The 17,627-nt window shown below is 40.4% G+C and overlaps 1 protein-coding gene across 1 annotated transcript in view; it reads left to right on the top strand.

Annotated features, from left to right (window-relative positions):
* The window catches only part of syne1a (spectrin repeat containing, nuclear envelope 1a), a 115,748-nt gene that overhangs the window by 25,543 nt on the left and 72,578 nt on the right, over window positions 1-17,627 (top strand). The window contains exons 10-42 of the mRNA XM_029497094.1: window positions 34-171; window positions 361-525; window positions 760-872; window positions 1,074-1,242; window positions 1,456-1,552; window positions 2,750-2,955; window positions 3,416-3,580; window positions 3,679-3,831; window positions 4,374-4,517; window positions 4,659-4,835; window positions 5,075-5,233; window positions 5,353-5,517; window positions 5,670-5,804; window positions 6,072-6,233; window positions 6,346-6,554; window positions 6,647-6,755; window positions 6,861-7,025; window positions 7,121-7,288; window positions 7,571-7,735; window positions 8,002-8,142; window positions 8,230-8,390; window positions 8,831-8,987; window positions 9,525-9,752; window positions 10,316-10,503; window positions 12,092-12,245; window positions 12,370-13,025; window positions 13,482-13,661; window positions 13,916-14,069; window positions 14,259-14,417; window positions 15,053-15,235; window positions 15,353-15,454; window positions 15,666-15,869; window positions 16,524-16,731. Of these exons, the coding sequence (XP_029352954.1) occupies window positions 34-171; window positions 361-525; window positions 760-872; window positions 1,074-1,242; window positions 1,456-1,552; window positions 2,750-2,955; window positions 3,416-3,580; window positions 3,679-3,831; window positions 4,374-4,517; window positions 4,659-4,835; window positions 5,075-5,233; window positions 5,353-5,517; window positions 5,670-5,804; window positions 6,072-6,233; window positions 6,346-6,554; window positions 6,647-6,755; window positions 6,861-7,025; window positions 7,121-7,288; window positions 7,571-7,735; window positions 8,002-8,142; window positions 8,230-8,390; window positions 8,831-8,987; window positions 9,525-9,752; window positions 10,316-10,503; window positions 12,092-12,245; window positions 12,370-13,025; window positions 13,482-13,661; window positions 13,916-14,069; window positions 14,259-14,417; window positions 15,053-15,235; window positions 15,353-15,454; window positions 15,666-15,869; window positions 16,524-16,731 (5,839 nt within the window). The remainder of the gene's footprint in view (window positions 1-33; window positions 172-360; window positions 526-759; window positions 873-1,073; window positions 1,243-1,455; window positions 1,553-2,749; window positions 2,956-3,415; window positions 3,581-3,678; window positions 3,832-4,373; window positions 4,518-4,658; window positions 4,836-5,074; window positions 5,234-5,352; window positions 5,518-5,669; window positions 5,805-6,071; window positions 6,234-6,345; window positions 6,555-6,646; window positions 6,756-6,860; window positions 7,026-7,120; window positions 7,289-7,570; window positions 7,736-8,001; window positions 8,143-8,229; window positions 8,391-8,830; window positions 8,988-9,524; window positions 9,753-10,315; window positions 10,504-12,091; window positions 12,246-12,369; window positions 13,026-13,481; window positions 13,662-13,915; window positions 14,070-14,258; window positions 14,418-15,052; window positions 15,236-15,352; window positions 15,455-15,665; window positions 15,870-16,523; window positions 16,732-17,627) is intronic.

Below are 17,627 nucleotides of genomic sequence, written 5' to 3'. Positions count from 1 at the left end.
TGTGAGCGGCTTTCATTTTACATGTGTTTTCAGTTGTTTAAGAGTCTACAAGTCCAGATGGAGATGAGAAGGAAGCAGGTGGAAGGAGCTTTGCAGTCCATGCAGAGAGATGGGATGCTGACTGTGGATCAAGCTCTGGTCAAACAAGCCTGGGACAGGGTCTCCAACAGGGTGAGAGAAGAAGGATGCATCATACCTGTCTGACTTAGATCTTTCTTGTCTCCCAAATTAGCCATATAAAAAAAAAAAAAAAAAAAAAAAAACACACAGTGGTTTACAATTAGTTTGTCAGCATGTGATTAGCGTAAATCTGCTCATAGTGCTTCTCTGTTGTCTCCACAATGGTTTCCTGTGTGACAGCTCCTGGACTGGCATCTGCAGCTGGACAGGTCCCTTCCAACTCCTCTGAACATTGTAGGCACGTGGCTGCATGAGGCTGAAGGAGCCCTACGACAAGAGATCATTATCCAGCAAGCACATGACATTACAGCTAACGCTGTCCACAGAGCTCTGGAGCAGCACAAGGTTTGCATGGACTTGTACAGTGAGGATTCAAATCACCAAACAGATATGCAAATCTTTAAGTGCATGAAGGTGTTGGATAGCGAGGCACCAGACTGTTTGGTTAATATTATGATTGAAAGTATGTTCACCAGCATGAGTAGCTCTAGTACCTTCTAATAAGAAAACACAGGTGTTTTTCGTGAGTATTTGTTTGTTTTTTTGTGTTCATATGCTGTGTGACTTTACGCTGTGCAGGATGTGTTGAAGAGCCTGGAAAGCCACCAGCAAATATTTCAGAAGATCCACAAAGACAGAAGTGTTGATGGAGTTCCTGTTCCCCCAGACCAACTCCAAGACATGGCTGAGAGGTGGGAAAGACACTAACTTAAAAGTCTAGAAAAACTGTAGTTTAGCTATTGTTCTATTTTTATGTTTTTTTTTTTTAGAAAAGCAGTGGTGTTTAATGTGAGGGATGCATTATCGAAAGTATGGCCTTGCTTGGCATGATTGCTATGTAGTGGTCAAGCTGGAGGTGTGATAATTTATTTATTTATTTATTTTTTTTTTAGGATGAACTTCATTTCTACATCCTCCAACATACATCTGGCTAAGATGGAGTTCTTGGAGAACAAACACCACATGCAGGCCTTCCTCACTCTTGCTGAGACTAAGCTCAAATCATGGATCATCAAATATGGTCGACAAGAGTCTGTGGAAATGATGCTCTGCGACTATTTTGTAAGCTCAGGCTTTGATGCACTCTTTACATGTCATGCTGAAATATGAATCTTCCCTTAAGAATTATGTAGAACATTTAGAAATGTATGGAAAGATCCTGAGATGCTGAACTTGTAGTATATGTTATTGTTTGTTGCTGTATTGTGATGTTGCTGTCATTATTGTCCCTTCACATTTCAAAACGGTGTCCCTATTCATCTCTGTTTTTACCAGTCATTTGTGGAGAAACAACATTTCTTTGAAAATTTCGAGGTATTATTCCAGACCCTGAAACAGTCTGCTGAGGTCTATGTGAATGCTGACAGCTCAGGTGAGTAGATTTCATGTTTAGAGTATACAATTACAGAATTACCATCATTACAGCTAACACATTTACAAATTCTTGTTGCTTATCTGTTCAATAATTGCACTTAAGAGTTGGTGATATGCCAAAAATAATAAGTATTACTTAATGTACCATCAATAAAAGAAAGGACATAGTTCTGGAAGATTACCTATACCTTTAATATACATAATAATGAAAAATTTTCCACTATCAACAGCTCTGTAACCAGTGAGGCTTTCTCTTCCAGCTGCTCAGTCTGCCCTTGTCAGGTTTTACAGCCCCGTAGAAGGGGAGAGTCTGCAGGCTACAGCTAAATGAGGTTCCTTCACTCCAAGCTCTCAGTGGGGAATACGACCCCATTTGCTAGTTAGGGGCTGCTCTACTTCTGAATGTCTCTGGGCACAAACTGAGCTAGCTTGTTGGTTTCAGGGTTGTGCTGCTTTAGGGTATGCAGAACAGACAAGTGAGGTCCCACCCCCCCCCCCCCCCAACCACACATGCTTGGACCCTGCTGTTATTTAGCACCAGGGACTCTGAATTACTTCGTGAAATATCATTTGGGTGTATCTAGAGGCTCAGTTTCAGGTAACAGGAAACTGAGGAAGAGCAGGAGGAAAGGAAATATTCATATATTTAATATTGATATATGTAACATATCTAAAAATTTGAGGCATCAAACAAGGTGATCGATGTCCGTTTGAAATGTGGCAATTTATAATAAGCTACTTCTGAGACTGGGTAATTGAAATTAAGGGAATTAAACACACATGCGTGTTTGGGGTCAAGGATGTAACTGTGGAAACTTGCAGCCCCATCAGCCCCAATGTACTCTTCATCTGCTCTTTCTGTGAATAGTGTATGTGTACCATCTGTCCAGAGCTTTAGACCAATGCTATGGGACTTTTGTCAAGCATTGGTCACAAGTGACAATTTTATAATAGTATCTGTAAATACTAAAAGTGTAACACAAGCAGAGAACCAGTTGTAAGCTTATAGTAACTGTTGCAAAGCAATAACAACAGTGTGATATACTTTTTATGAATGAATTCTTTTAATTGTAGGTAAGATGATGTGTTTTTTCTTCCAAATGTACTCAGTGTCTCAAATGTTACTGGTGTACTAATAACAGAAGCAGCAGTAATTGGTCTAGCAGTGGTTATTGTTTTACTGTCTCTCCTCCAGTTGATGAAGGTGAGATGGGGGTGCGCAGGTTTATGCGGGATGTGGTGACTCAGTGGAGGAGTCTGTCCATGGAAGTGCGCAGTGTGAGGAGCATGCTGGAGGAAGTGCTGTCCAACTGGGAGAGGTATAGCTCCACTGTGGCCTCCTTACAGGCCTGGCTGGAGGATGCAGAGGGAGCCCTAAGCCAGTCTGAAAACACTAAACGGGTATGAGTGTGACTCTTAATACTGCAGGAAAGCCCTTAATAAGCTCAAAGTGATTTTCTTCTTTACACAGATGAAGAGCCCCCTCGTACAAACTTTTATTTGATAGACTCAAACGTCTTAGATGCCTGAGAACCATCAGCATCTATTTTTGAGTGGAATTCTATTAACAGTCTCCACTCATGTATCAAATGATCTCCTTGACTTAAAACAAGGCACTCAGGGTTTTCCAGTTCTTACATTGCCATGGTTACCTTAGATTCACATCCCCACCAAGGATTAGACAGCTAATTACCCCAGTTTTTTTATTGTCCTTTCTTTCAATCTCCTCCTTTGTTTCTTTTTTGATTAGCTGTCTGTGTTTCTTTCTGTGACAGTCTGTTCTTTGTTTCCCTTAATTTCTTTTTGTCTTTTTTTTTTTTTTTTTTTAATCTGTTTAATGGGTCTGTTACCCGTCTTCTAGGAGTTTTTCAGGAATCTCAGCCACTGGATGGATCAGCATGCAAACATGAACGATGCTGGGAATTTTCTTATAGAAACATGTGATGAGACTGTGTCACTTGATCTCAAGCAGCAGCTACTTCTATTGAATGGACGATGGAGAGACCTTTTCCTCAAAGTCAAACAAGTAACAACATAGAAATAAATGTCTTAACAAAAAACAAAAATGGATCAGATTATATTTGTTTTGAGAAATATGACTCCTTATTATCTTTCTTTTTGCAGTATGCCAGAGCAGATGAGTTGGAGAAGTGGAGACAAGACCACTTGAGGGCTGTTTCAGCGCTGAAAGAGCTGTTGGATACAGCTGAGGCAAAGCTCAATGCTCCTGTTCAAGTGTCTTTTCTCAATGTTAGAGGCTTTCTGCAGGATGTGGAGGTGAGGAAAACAAATTACTTTAATTAGGTCAGTCCAATAGATGACGACTGGTACAAGCACTGGAGAATATACACTTAATATCCATGATAGTTGCTCATCTCAATTTTTTTTTTCTGAATAGATGCTATTTTTTATAATCTAACTCCATTAAACATTTCATTTCTGACACTATTGACACGCAAGCTTGATAGCAATGCATCCATGTATTTATCAGATTAGTTCTTCGCTTACCAGATAGGACTCACCAGCAGGATTTAAGGCTCCAATAAGATAATTAATTTACAACTATGTAAATTAACAATGGTAATCAGGATACATTTAAAATTCTATAATTCCATTTTCTTTCACTTACAAATGAACACACAAGTTCCTTGACCAATAGAGTCAAATCAAACTTTATGCAAGCTTTATATCATATCTGCATTGAAGCCAGAAGTACAGACCAAATTAATCTGTGGCATATAGTTTCTTTTACCAAAAGCAGCTTTGATGACACTGAATTCAGTTTGACATTGACCCCTTGTTTTCTGGTCTCATCTCAGAATACCAAGCAAAAGGTTGTTGCCATGGAGACACAATACAAGTTGGCTGCCCGCAATGCTCAGCTCCTTGCTAAAGATGCACCACAAGATGAGGGTGCAAGGGTCATTGCAACTGTGGCAACAGCTAAAAGTCAGCTGAGTAAGGTAGGAAGCATTGGAGGTCAGAACACGAGGAGTCGTATGAATTCCATCTCAGTCTTTCACTGAAAGCAACTCATCTGTTTACTAAGACTTTTTTTATATATCCTCATACAGTGTTTAATAGTGCGTCTTATTCGTCTCCAGGTGAGAGAACGATGTCCTTCCCTAGTGAGGGAGTGTCATGTTCTCCTGCCACTGTTGGAGGAGATGGAGAAACACATCACTGCTTTTTACCAAGCCCTGGAGCGGGCCAGTCGCATCACTTCTGCTGCCAGAGACCCAGAATCACAGATGCAGACCCAGCACAAACAAAAGTGGCAGGTAAAGTACAGATCAGTCACAGGACTTAACCCATCTTAAAACCTTTCACTGAAAACTATTTTTGTAGTTTTGGCCACCATTTAGCAAAGGTGACTTGTGAGTAGAAATCCAAGGAATGAGGATGTTCTATCCCCTTCACTATCCCTTTTTTGCTCATTAAAATAATAATAATTTGCCTTTACAACTTATTTGTTTTAAAGAAGAAAATCTACAAAGTGATGTTTCTACAATGTCTTCAGGATTTATTAAACCAGCAGCAAAGCTGTAAACGCTGTCTGTCCGTGATTGAGAGGAACCACCACACCTTGCAGAAGACACTCTCTGTCAGTAAGGTGCTCCGAAACTTTGACTTGTCACTGCTGCAAAAGAGAGTGGCTGAAATTCAGGCCTCAGCACAGGTGATTATACACTGACGTGTCTCTCACTAATTGTGCTTATGTGTCTCGTTATTCCATTGCTTCAAGTCAAACAAATAATGTGATTATACAATCATACAGCCTACTTAACCTCCTTTCAGGCTTTGCTGAAGGAGGTTGGGGAATGGAGAAGGCAGGAGGAGGCCAACAACTGCCTTAGGAGGAGGTTTGAGGAATCACGGCAAGAGCTGGAGAGGGTGCTGAAAAAAGCTCAGGGCTGCCTGAGGGAGACTGGAGATGCTGAGGAACTTCTAAAGAAACATTCTGTAAGTTTAAAATTGTAATTTTTTGCTGTAGAGCTATCACACATTTACCTAAACCAGGATTTTAAGGGAGTAGTGGAAGGGCCATAATATAAAAGCCTCTTATATTTCATTTGGTCTCTTGCTTCTCTCACTTCCCTCTTTCTGTAATGAAGGATTTCTTCAGCCAACTGGATCAGCGAGTGCTCAGTGTGTTCTTGAAAGCCTGTGATGAGCTGACTGACATCCTGCCACAAGAAGAACAACAAGGACTGCAAGAAACTGTCCGCAGGCTCCACAAACATTGGAAGGTCAGGGGTCACAATGATTTAACACTTTCACTAATTACTTCACATCTCTTGAGGCATATAGCCAATACTTCATTAACTTAACCACAAGGACTTTTGGCCCTGTTTCCAATTAACCTGTACTAGTTAGATTAAAATGCAACCCTCTCAGTATTTACTCATAGTCTCTCCAGGGGATACTTTATCCCTGACAGTTTCCCCTGTAAACTATGCAGCATGTCTTATCTACCATGTCTCTTATGTTCTGTATCTTTTCTGTCTTTTCCACAGGACATCCAGAGTGAAGCACCGCCTCACCTGCTCCACCTGAAGGTGGAGGTAGAGCAAAATCGGGTGGCTGTGATCCTACAAGACTGCAGAGCAGAGCTGGACAGAGAAATGCGAGCCCTGTCTGGCACCTGCACCAGTGAGCGAGTGATCAAAGAACACAGAGTGAGCCACGGATTTTGCAGAAACTTCAAACAGATTAATCAGAGAGAGAGAGAGAGACATTATCGTTCTGGAGCCTCTCAGGTTTCAACATTTTTCTCCTTCTTATCTGCAGATGTTCTTCAGGGAACGCAAACCTCTGACTTTGTGTGAGAAGAGAATTAGGAACATGGAGGATCTGTGTAATAAGTTGCCTGACAATGACCCGGCTTATCGAACACTTGAGTCCACCAAAAGGGCTGTAGAGGAGGTTACAGAGCAAATTAGGAGCACCCACTTTAAACTGGAGCAGAACCCTGATAAATGGAAAGAGTGGAATGAAAGGTAAAGATCGACTTCTCACAGCATCTCCAATATCTTTAAGTCTTACTTGTCTTTCACAGAAGGGGGTTTAAAGTAGTTGTTCCTCTTTTTAGGTTCTGTGAACTTTCTGATTGGGTCTCATCTCAGAGGAGGCAGCTGAGGCTCTTGAGAGAGACTGCAAGAAATTCCAGCCATCAGGAGCAAGTGAATGCTGCTGTTCAGGTGAGAAAATGAACTGTGTTTGCTGCAGTGAGCACAGAGTTATGATTCAGTGCAGTTCAACTTGACTAAACCTTTCTTCTCGTTTTGTGCTTCAACTATTTTCAGGCCCTTCAGGGTGCAGTAGATGCCCGTGAGGAGAGCTTGTTGTGGCTTAAAAGCCACCTTGTCAGGCTGTCTGAGGTTAGCTCTGATCTGGAGGTCCAGAGACAAAGAACAGCCTTGGCCAAACTCTCAACTGACTTGCGGGCACTCTTTTCTTCACTATGTCAGGTATTTCAAGATTTTCTTGGCTTTAAACATCTATGTATTGATGCATTTTCTCAATGAAATCCATCTGTGTGATACTCTGCCATCTTCATTCACAGTGGGATGAAGAGGGCTCTGCCATGTTCCAGTATGAGGAGCTGAGGGAGGAGGTGCATGCAACTCTGGAGGAGGTTCAGATAGCACGAAGTGAGGCTGAGGAGCAAATCAGTAGGATCCTTGATGCTGAAGACCTGGAGGAGGCCAAACAACTTTATTTAATTCACCAGGTGTGTGTAGACATGGGAAAGTGAACACATGCAAACATTTTTAAAAATTCAAAGTAGGCAAATTAAAATGTGTGATAATTACATCTCATTAAGCTTTGTATTGAACATTTAATTTTGCACATATATATGTATATATATATATATATATATATATATATATATATATATGTGTATATATATATATATATATATATATATATATATATATATATATATATATTTGGGAAATTAATAATTCAAATAATACATTGTGTTTTCTGTCTGTGTGTGTGTGTTTTATAGCACCACCTAAAGCGCCTGCATGCTAAAATGAAAGAGGCAGAGCTCCTGGTGTCTCACTGCCGCCAGCTGCAGAAAGGGGAGGAGCTCAGTCAGAGTCTGCAGGAACTAGAGGGAGCTTTCCAGGAGGTTGCACAAAAATTAGAGGCAAAGGAACACAACCTACAGGTAGGCTGAGTGTACTCATGCTTGCATTTGTGGGTGTCATTGTCAAGTTAATTTTCAAGACAAAAAACACATAAACACATAAAATTCTTATATTAGGTTATTTAAAATATGTCGTGAATGCAAATAAATAAGCTTTCCTGGATAATCTAGTGGGATAGAGCACAGTTAAATTAAGGATGGAGGTTTGTTACAGTCACATTAGATTGTGTTGTCTGCACTACACTTAACCCATGGGTATTTTTCTGCAATTTCTTGGTCAACTCAAGGCCACCCTGAGCTCCTGGCAGAATTTTGAAAAAGAGAGGGAAACTGTTTGGATGTTTATCAGCAATACCAACATCGAGCTACACAAAGAACCTATTTTCAACAACCTGGACAGCCTGAGGACTGAACTGGGGCACAATAAGGTGTCTGTGTGTGTTCATGCATATTCTATATATAATTTTTGAATATAATTTGCTTATACAAAATATTGCCTTCTCTTCTGTTTGTAGGAACTGCTAATAAGGTTTGAGGAATGCTGTGTGCGAGCAGATCTCCTGTTGGAGAGATCGGCTGATATTCAGCTGAGTCCAAAGAATCAGACTCTTCTTCTTCAGCAGGCTCAGTCCACCAGAGAAGTGGTTACGCAATTCCAAGACCAGCTCAACAAGAAGTAAGGAGAATAATGATGAAATTCATGAAAAGAAAGATTAAAAAATAAGATAAAATGGAAATTTTAAGGAAATCACAAGGAATGTGGTAAATGAGATGAAGGTTTGTAACTGTTTTTCTGAAGAATCCACTAAGTTCAAATTGATGTCATGTTGTATAGTTGGTATTTCAAGCTTTATACTGTATTTTAATATACTGTCAGTTTGTATGGCTGCTATTTGACTGAAGCCATTTTAATTCAGGTAGCAGAAGATAGTAAAAAAGCTTAAAATATTAAATGGAAAGATTATATATTACTGTCATGAGGTCTCTCTGCTGTTTGATCTGCTGTTAACAAACATATATCAGCATGTGATTGTTTGTTCTCAATCTTATTGTATGACCTAAACATATATATCATACACTTGACAAATGTGCCTTTTCTAATCATGTGTCTTTCAGTGTGGTACAGCTGGAGATGATGTGTCTATGGTGGGAGCGCTTCAGTCATGAATCAGAGACCTTTTCCTCTTGGATCACTGAGAAAGAGAAGGAGCTTGAGGCCATCAGCATCACCTCTTCCACAGATCCTTTGGAGAAAAACATCATCAGAGTGGAGGTGTGTCATGTCTATTCAGCATTTTATTCTGTAATATGTCACCACCCAAACAGTAACAGCTCACTGCAGTTACAGTTTCTCAATTCCTCTGATATTAAAAACAAATTTGTATCATCCTCATTTTTTGTAGCTAAAAGTGAAACGAGTCAATGTTGCCTTCTGGCCTTCTGTCCGTGGTGTGAAGTATCAGTGTTGCCTTCAGGGTTATTAAGCTTAAAATGGAATTAAATGAAATTTTAATCTAACGCAAGGCGGAAATTGGGTTAGTGCTGGCAAGAAAATGAGGCTATAGAAAATAAATTGATCATTAAAGAAAATATAATCTGCCCAGCCAGGCCATAGTCTTGTTAATGTTGTAGTCTGAAGTCTGGAGAAAATTTGGGGAAACAATTGGAGTAAGGGGAGTTTGCACCATCCTGAAACATCCAATGTCTCTATCTGTTTTTTGTTTTTCTCTTCTTCTTTTTTTTTTTTTTTTATGTCACTCTCCCAACTTTTCTTGCTTATATTTATTTTATTATTGTTTCATCCCTACAGGAGGTGGCGAAGGGTTTACAGGAGAGAGGGGCAGCCCTGGTCCACATGGAAGCAGACTGTGAAGCCTTGTCAAGTCTTGTGACCCCTGGAGAGGCTGGACGGATCCGGGCACGACTCACCCAGATGAGGCGCTACTGGGAAGAGCTGAAAGGGAGAGTTGAGCAGCTGGGAGGGCAGCTCAATCAGAGCGCCTCATACAGGCAGAGATACAATGAAAACCTTGAGCAGGTATTCAGTGATGAGCTATTAAACAAGCAAAAAATGTTAATTGATTACAAGCAACAATTCTTAAGAACAGGATAACACTTTATCCATCTTTAAATCTTTGATGTAGAAAGTGTGTCTTTTGAATAGCTAATACATAATAATAAGTTTGTGTCATTGTCAGCTCAAGAAAACAATGAGTGATGTTAAAGAGAAGCTTGACTGTCCAATCGCATACTGTTCATCATCATCCGAGATCTACAGAATCTTTCAGAATCACATGGTGAGACATGGACATAAAAAATGCTTATCCTACAATAACACCAGTACAAGCCAATGTGCAATTTAGTTTTTTGGAAATTTTAATCATAGAATGTAAGAAGAATTTAATGAGTCTGATGGAATTGTTTTGTTTTTGATTGGTTGTTAAATCAACAATTTGACCATATTTTCTGTAATGAAGCACTGTGGCACAAAGCGGTTGCCTTTCCAGCATAGCTCCTGCTACAAGAGTTTACTCTCGTGCCATTGCGGTTCAACATCCAATGTTGAGAAAATGACCAAATCCATTTCCATTTTTTTTTCAGGAGGTCTGCCAGGCTGTTGAGCATCTGAAGCCCAGGCTGATGGCTCTGTGTTCGGCCATGAGGAGGCTTGGGGAGGGCACCCAGCTGGAGGAAGAGGTGGCTAACCTCCAGAAGCAACAGGGCGAATTTCTGGGGAAGGCTGCAGAAAAGCAATCTACTTTGGAGAGCCTTTTAGCACTGTGGCAAAGGTACAATAGATACTAACTGAAAATGTGTTGTTTTTTTGTTTTTTTTCTTTATGCATCTATTTATTCATCATGAGCTTGAGTGGGTGGATAACATTGTTCTGGTGTGTATATAGCTCTTCAGCACCTGGAGGTGGTGTGGTTGAGTATTTCAGCTGTTTTTATTTTCTGCTTTAAACCAGCATAGGAAATATGATTGAATTTGGAAATGCAGTTTGGAACATGCACTAATTGTTTCTTTTGCTGACTGTTTCCCTTATCCACTTTAGTCCCAAAGTTTATTTAGATTGTGTAAACACTGATGCTTATCCTTTTATTGTGCATGTGTGTTTTTCTGCTGAATCCCCCTGCTGAAAGCCAATTTCCTCTTTTATTGCCTAAATTATTCCATGATCTTACTCTAAATCAGTACGGCAAGATGACATCTACAACACAGCTCATCCTTCTGCCAGGCTGTGAATTTCAGTTCTAATAATATGCTTTTATGATCTTTTTCTTTGTTCACACAATAGCCCGCACTGGAGCAATTATTTCTTCTTATTTTCCACTATTTATGAGGGAAAAATATAGTCACTGGTAACTGTTTAACACGTTGAAGACCCTTTTTTTTTTTTTTTTTGATGAATTGTGTTTCTGCAGCAACACCTCCACTGTATTTGTGTGTGTTGGTGTGCCTGTGTGTGTGTGGCTCTGTAGTCGATCACATCTCCTCCCCTGCATGTGTATATAAGAGGGATTACTTGTAGCTGGGTGCTTTGGAGAGATACGGTTGACCCATTTTGACCCGGTCACTGATACTGATCTATGGTCTGATTTAAAAATAAAAATAAATTCTCAGACAGTATGGCTCCTTGTGTACTTTAAGATCATAGGCTTCTTACTGGTTGCTATCTGCTGTTAAACCAGCATTTAAGGATGGTGCTGCGTAATTTGTCTGTGATTTGAATATATTATCTTTGGCTCCACAGATTTGAAAAGGAGATTTCGTCCATGAAAGCTTGGCTGGACAGGTGTGAGTCTGTTTGCTGTCCAGACACTGGACTGCTCTCTGCAAACAAAGTAAAACTTAGGAATGAACTACAAAATATACAGGTAAGTAATTTTACTTTTACTTTTTCTTTACTTTACTTTGTTTACTTCACGTTTTGTATTGCATAGAAAGTTCTTTTTCCCCTAATAATGTGTATTAGAAGTTTGAGTTCTAGGTTTACCACTTCTATATGTTTTCCTTTTACCTTTGCATAAATGTTTAAATATATATTCCCCTGTTCAGGAAATGCAGAAGGAGACACAGTCCTATGAGGTTCTCCTCCAGGGTCTTGTGAATCTTGGGTTGTGTCTGTATCCCACAACGCCTGATGCTCATATCCAAGAGCTCAGTGATACTCTCACACAGCTACAGGAGCGATTCACTTCTGTAAAGGGCAGCATATCAAACAGGCAATTATGCTTTTATACATTGTTATCCAAATTATTTACATCTGCATGCATCTGCATGGGTATGCATTTTCCAACAGCTAATTTCTCCCAAGTCATTTAAATGTATGATAAATGTTACCTTCAAAACACTAATCATTGTCATATCCTTTAGGTTTGCGTTACTGGAGTCACAGTTGTCACAGCTGGAGTTGTTTGATCAGGTGCTGCTGACTCTGACGCAAAGGAGTGAAAGCTTTCTGTCTGTGTTGAGAAGCTCCTCTCAGGTGGATATTGCTGATCTTGAGTCTGTAATTACTAAGCTAAAAGTGAGTAATCAATTAAAAAAAATGTGTTGTCCTTTATAGTTTGTTTATGTCGGAGCAGTTACAGCCTATATTGATTGCCAGTAGATCACATACAAATTTTTCAAAGGAAACTGTGTTGTTGCAGGAACATGAGGAGCAATTACAGACATATGCATCATTAAAAGAGACACTCAATGAAAGAGAGTCCTCTCTCCTTCACTGTTCCACCTCTGAGGCCCAGCAGCAGTTCCAGGGCTGGAAGGAGGACTGCCTACAACCCCTCAAAGAATCTCAGCGTCTCCTGCTGCTCCGTAAAGAGTGCCTGACTGCGTTACAGACTTTCCTTGAGAAGCACCAAACAGCAGCTAAGGCTGTGCACCGCCTTCATGAGGCTGTGGAGGGAAGGGGGAGCTGGGACCGCTCCAAAGCCGAAGAGCTACATTATGGAATAGGGGAAGTGGCAAAAGATGTGGCCCGGCTCGAGGCTGAAGCAGTAGGGTTAGACGGACAGCTGAGCAAGGCACACCTGCACCTGTGTGGAGAAGAGTGGGGGGGCTCAAGAGACCCCGACCATCCTCAGGGAAGACTGTCTTGCAGAGGACAGGCAGTGGCCCTTACAATGGCCTTGGAGGAAGTACAGAGGGGCATTGGATGGAGGCAGAGTGAAGCAGATGCCTTAGGTGCTTTGTGGAGCTCTTTCAGAGAGAGGAGAGGGGAGGTGATGAAGAATATGAAGAAACTGGAGGATGAAGTGAGTCAAGAGGAGGCCAGAGAGAGCTCTGTACAAGCCTTTCAAAACAGGTATGAGTATCCAGGATAAATAGTCATATAATGTACGACCTCCACAATTAACAGAAGTATCATTCAAATGGAAACTTTTTGTGCTAAAAGGTGTGTTATTTCTCTGAGATGAGACTCTTCTGTCCTTTGATAAGAACATCAGCAAGAAACATACAGATCTGAAAAACGTTTTTCAATGCTCACAAAGCTATAGTTTTCTTCACCTGCTCTTTTAAACCTCTCCTCCAATGCCAGCTTTGTTCTCCAAACCACATTGTTAAACACACAGTTATGTTCAGGCATATCCTCTGAAACACACTGCAGGCCAAACTCCTTAAGAACATACTGTAAATGAATGAAGCCAAACTGTAGATTGACAAACCCATTTAAATCTGATGTCCTGAAAAAATAAGCTTCTATTGTGTTGGAATTGAACTAGTGATCCCCATTGTTTTTTCCTGCATCTGCTTCTCCAAGGCTGCGTTTCTTCGTCCAGCTGGAGGATGAGCTCTTGTCCCTGCAGCACTCTAAACAGTGGTTAGAGGAGAAGGGAAGCCAGCTGGCCCAGAGAGACAGTGAGCTGGCTGGGGAGGCTCTCAGGGAGGTATCCCTTGTGCAGACAGCCTGGGAGAACCTCAGGACTCTGTTTGCCAGTCGGTAAGGAGGGGAGCTGACAGAAAGGGATTTGGATTAATTCAACTCAGTCAAAATCCTTCCATGGATTTCTCTTTTGTACTGCAGACCAGAGCTTATAGAGGGATGGATTTTTTTTTTATTTTTTTTTTTTAATGTTTCTCTTACAGTTTCAACATGAAAATGTAACTGCTTCTTCAGGGCTGCGATTAAAACCTGTCAGGTTTTAATCAGCTAATGTTCACAAATAAAAGCTTTGGTCTTTTTTTCCTTTGCAGGCAAGAACAATGTGGCGTTGTGATAGATCTTCTCCGTCACTTTCACAACCTGAAGTCTATCCTGAGCACTGTTTTGGAGAATGCTCACAGTGTTGCTCGCAATCTCCCTGACCATAATCATAATGCTGAGGAGGCCAAACGGACTTTAACACGGGTGAGGATAGTTTATTTCTTTGAGAAATGTATGGATTTTTTTTCTTCTCAGATGTGTGTACATATGAATATATATATAAACTCTCAGACACAGAGCTTCCTTAGAAAAACCTTGTGGTTTTTGTACAGTATCTCTCCCTCCAGTGGTGGCCTGTTGTCATTCCTTCTGCCCTCTTCTCTGTCCCTCCAGCATGAGACTGTCCAAACTGAGCTGAGGGAAAAACAGGAAGACATGGACCAGCTCATCAGCACTGGTGAAGACCTACAGAGAGAGCTGGAGAAGATTCCCAACTCTGATACACGCTCCATCCATAGAGACATGGAGGCCTTACGTTACCAGTGGCTGCAGGTGACATATTTTTAGCCATGCACTTGTTTCAGCAACGTGGTCTTGACTGTAGAACTTAAAGGCACTAGCTGTTTTCATTTGACACATAGTTGATACAATCCCCTTCTTGGTTAGAAATTACGAAATGATCCTTTTTAAGTATTGTGATATGAATGAATTGTGCTCATCCTGAAACATGGAGCTCCGTGAATTTTGTCAATTATGAAAGGATTTATTATGTTATTTACTATGACTATAAATAAAAACAACTCAAATGTGATATATAGAGTATAGCTCTGCCAAGCTGTTTTAATGATATTTACTTCTGTCTGTTTTTCCTTTTCCTTCAATTTTCTCCTCTTAGGGGATTTAGTTGGACGCTCGGCTGTCACAAATGAGACAGAAATATAAACAAGTCTAGACACGTTATCTGCCTTTCTGTCTCTTTCTCTCTCTCTCACTCACTTCTCAACCTCACATCTGTCAAACCAATTAAGTCTATTTTTTTTCCCATCTCCCAGTACACCAAATCATCCCTTGTTACAGGGAGACAGAGAAAAAACTAAAAACAAAGACAGCGAGAAATCCCTTGTCTCCTGTTAATGGAGATGATTTCTGTCCTGTACTAAACTGACTGCTGGTCTCTTTTCCTTCAGCTCTCAGAGAGAATACAAACCAACACAGAGAGACTTGGGTACTGTGTGACCCTGTGGGACGACCTCAAGTCCACAGAGCAGGACATCAACCAGTGGGCCGCCACCTCTATTGCTGACCTCACAGATAGTGTCACCAATCTCAGCGACAAGGAGAAGACAGAGGCCCAGCTTACCACCTTTCAGGTCAGAGTGTGCTGGTCTAGATAAAAGAGTGAATGACAGATAATGGTGGTTTAATTATTAGAGGGAGCTCATAGCACTTGTGTTGTAATTGAAATCGTGCTGCACTTTATTATGTAGGTTGAGGTTGAAACGAGGGAGCAGAGGCTGGATAACCTTCAGGAGCGAGTGATGGAGCTGAAAGAAAGAGCCAAACTGCAGGAAACCCCAATACAGATGCAGGTGAGTACAGTACATGAGAAATCTGCTGAAACTGTTATAGCAACAGGATGTTTTATATCATGTCCCTTAGAGCAAGACTTGTGTTTCACTGAGGATGTGATGTAACGCAGTGATTTTTGGAGGCTAGTGGTCAAATGTTTGTTATATTTGACTGTATTAAATGATATCTGCTGTAGCCGTATAACGTACATGAATGTTTTTATTGAACCAGGTACTGGAGTCAGACCTGAGGAAGAAAATGGCTCATGCTCAGGAGGTATACAACCAGGCCAAGCATACTATGACCTACTTCACTTTCCAAAAGCAGCGACTTGAGGACCTTATGTCCCAGATGGCTGAGCGGCTGGAGGCAGTTGAGGGATCTTTGTCCGACCTCACTGAAGCTACTTCCCATGAAGATATTAGCACAGTCAAGGTATGATACTATTGTTGATCATTTATCACAATTTTTTTAAGAAACATAACCCACTTCTGATATTTGTTAATATTTCTATTGTTATTCCTGCTGTTTAAGATTACTTCTAACCGTGCCCTATATAAGGACAGATTAACATAGCAATACAATGTTCAACCATTAATGCTCTAATTATTGGAATTGCTGCCCTTTTAATTTTATTTTTATAGAGCCATTAAACGAAGCAATAAACTGGAACATATTTAAAGCCAAAACAGAATAAACAAAACATGACATAACAAACATAACATAGAAGACTCTACCTGAGTAGGATGACAATGACGAGAATTTATTTGATGATACTGTGCTGATCCCTGGAGGAAAACTTCTTCCATCACTTCAATCAAAATGCAGCACAATTTCTAACTACAGCCAAAGAAAACCAGCTGATGAAAATGCAAATGAATGCATCCTCCCCTCTACCACCATTATATCAATATTAGAAGTTGTCCATCAAGGTAAACTGCTATTGGTGCTGATTCTCTCGACAGATGCCACAAAATCATTGCAGAAATGTATATTATGATTAATTTGTCAAGCCTGTTTCTGCAAGATCGTATCGTATCGTAATGATGAAGTCATAGGTTGTTATTTATCACTGCTTTCCATTTAAAGGACCTGCAGAGCGTTGTGCAGCAGCAGAGGGCAGACATGGACTCGGCTAGAGATGCCCTGACTGCCTTGTGCAGGTCACATCCCTCCCAGGAGCTGTCAAGCCTTTCCACCGACCTCACCTCCATTGCCAAGCGAACAGAGGCTGTTGCTCAGCGCTGTGCCAAGACCAGAGGCAACCTGCAGGATGGGCTACAGCTTCACTTTAATGGTAAGAAATATGATGGATCAGTTTTGTCAAGATTTTACCTAATAGTCTGTTATACGTCTATCTTCTTTTAACATTGAAGCCAAGAATAACCAAAAATTACATCAACAAAATTAAAACCTTCATTCAGCTGCAGGATGAGCACAAAAAGGAAAAAAAGAGGAATAGCAACTGGTACACATTTTAATAATAGTATTCTTTCCTCTCCTGTTTATCCAGATTATTCAGGTACTTCAATCAAAAAGTTAAAAAAATGTGAGTTTCAAGGATGCTATCCAGTTTTGTCCAAGATAGAGCCACAAAAGAACAGGGATTCACGTAATTTCTCCCCTTAGATCTCCCAAAGATGATTTGAATAAGAATTCTTTTGCGTACGGACAAAAAAAAACAGCAACAGCCAAATTCTCTTTGGAATGCAGGACTATTTTGTCTAAATATCATCTCCCCAATAATCTGTGTGTGATTCAAATATCAATTTATATTAACATCTTCTAAGACTGATTACTATTTGGGTGTTTTGTGCGAACTTTAACGAGATTATACGTGCGGCTTTAAACCATTTTCTTATGGGCCTTTTATTCATAACCCTATTAATAACCATGATCTACCAAAAACTATATTGTAGCTGAAAGAACTTGTGTTGAGCTTTCAAGATACCCAATGGCTTTGTTTTTCTTTATCGCCCAATCTCAAATCTACAGTGATCTATGTAGCAGTTATAACGCTGATGTAGTCACCATAACATGATTTCTGATGAGGAGATACAGGAATTTTAATAACACTTGATATCTCGTAATGACCCATTGAAACACTGCACAACCAAATGTTGCAATGTCATTTGTTCATTTTAGTGTTGCAACAGATTTAGTGTTGATTATCCTACATTATTCCCCAGAGCC

Source organism: Echeneis naucrates, chromosome 24 (assembly GCF_900963305.1).
Source record: "Echeneis naucrates chromosome 24, fEcheNa1.1, whole genome shotgun sequence".
Taxonomy (NCBI): Eukaryota; Metazoa; Chordata; class Actinopteri; order Carangiformes; family Echeneidae; genus Echeneis; species Echeneis naucrates.
Note: the sequence above shows the minus strand (reverse complement) of the source record. Positions and strands in the feature narration are given on the sequence as shown.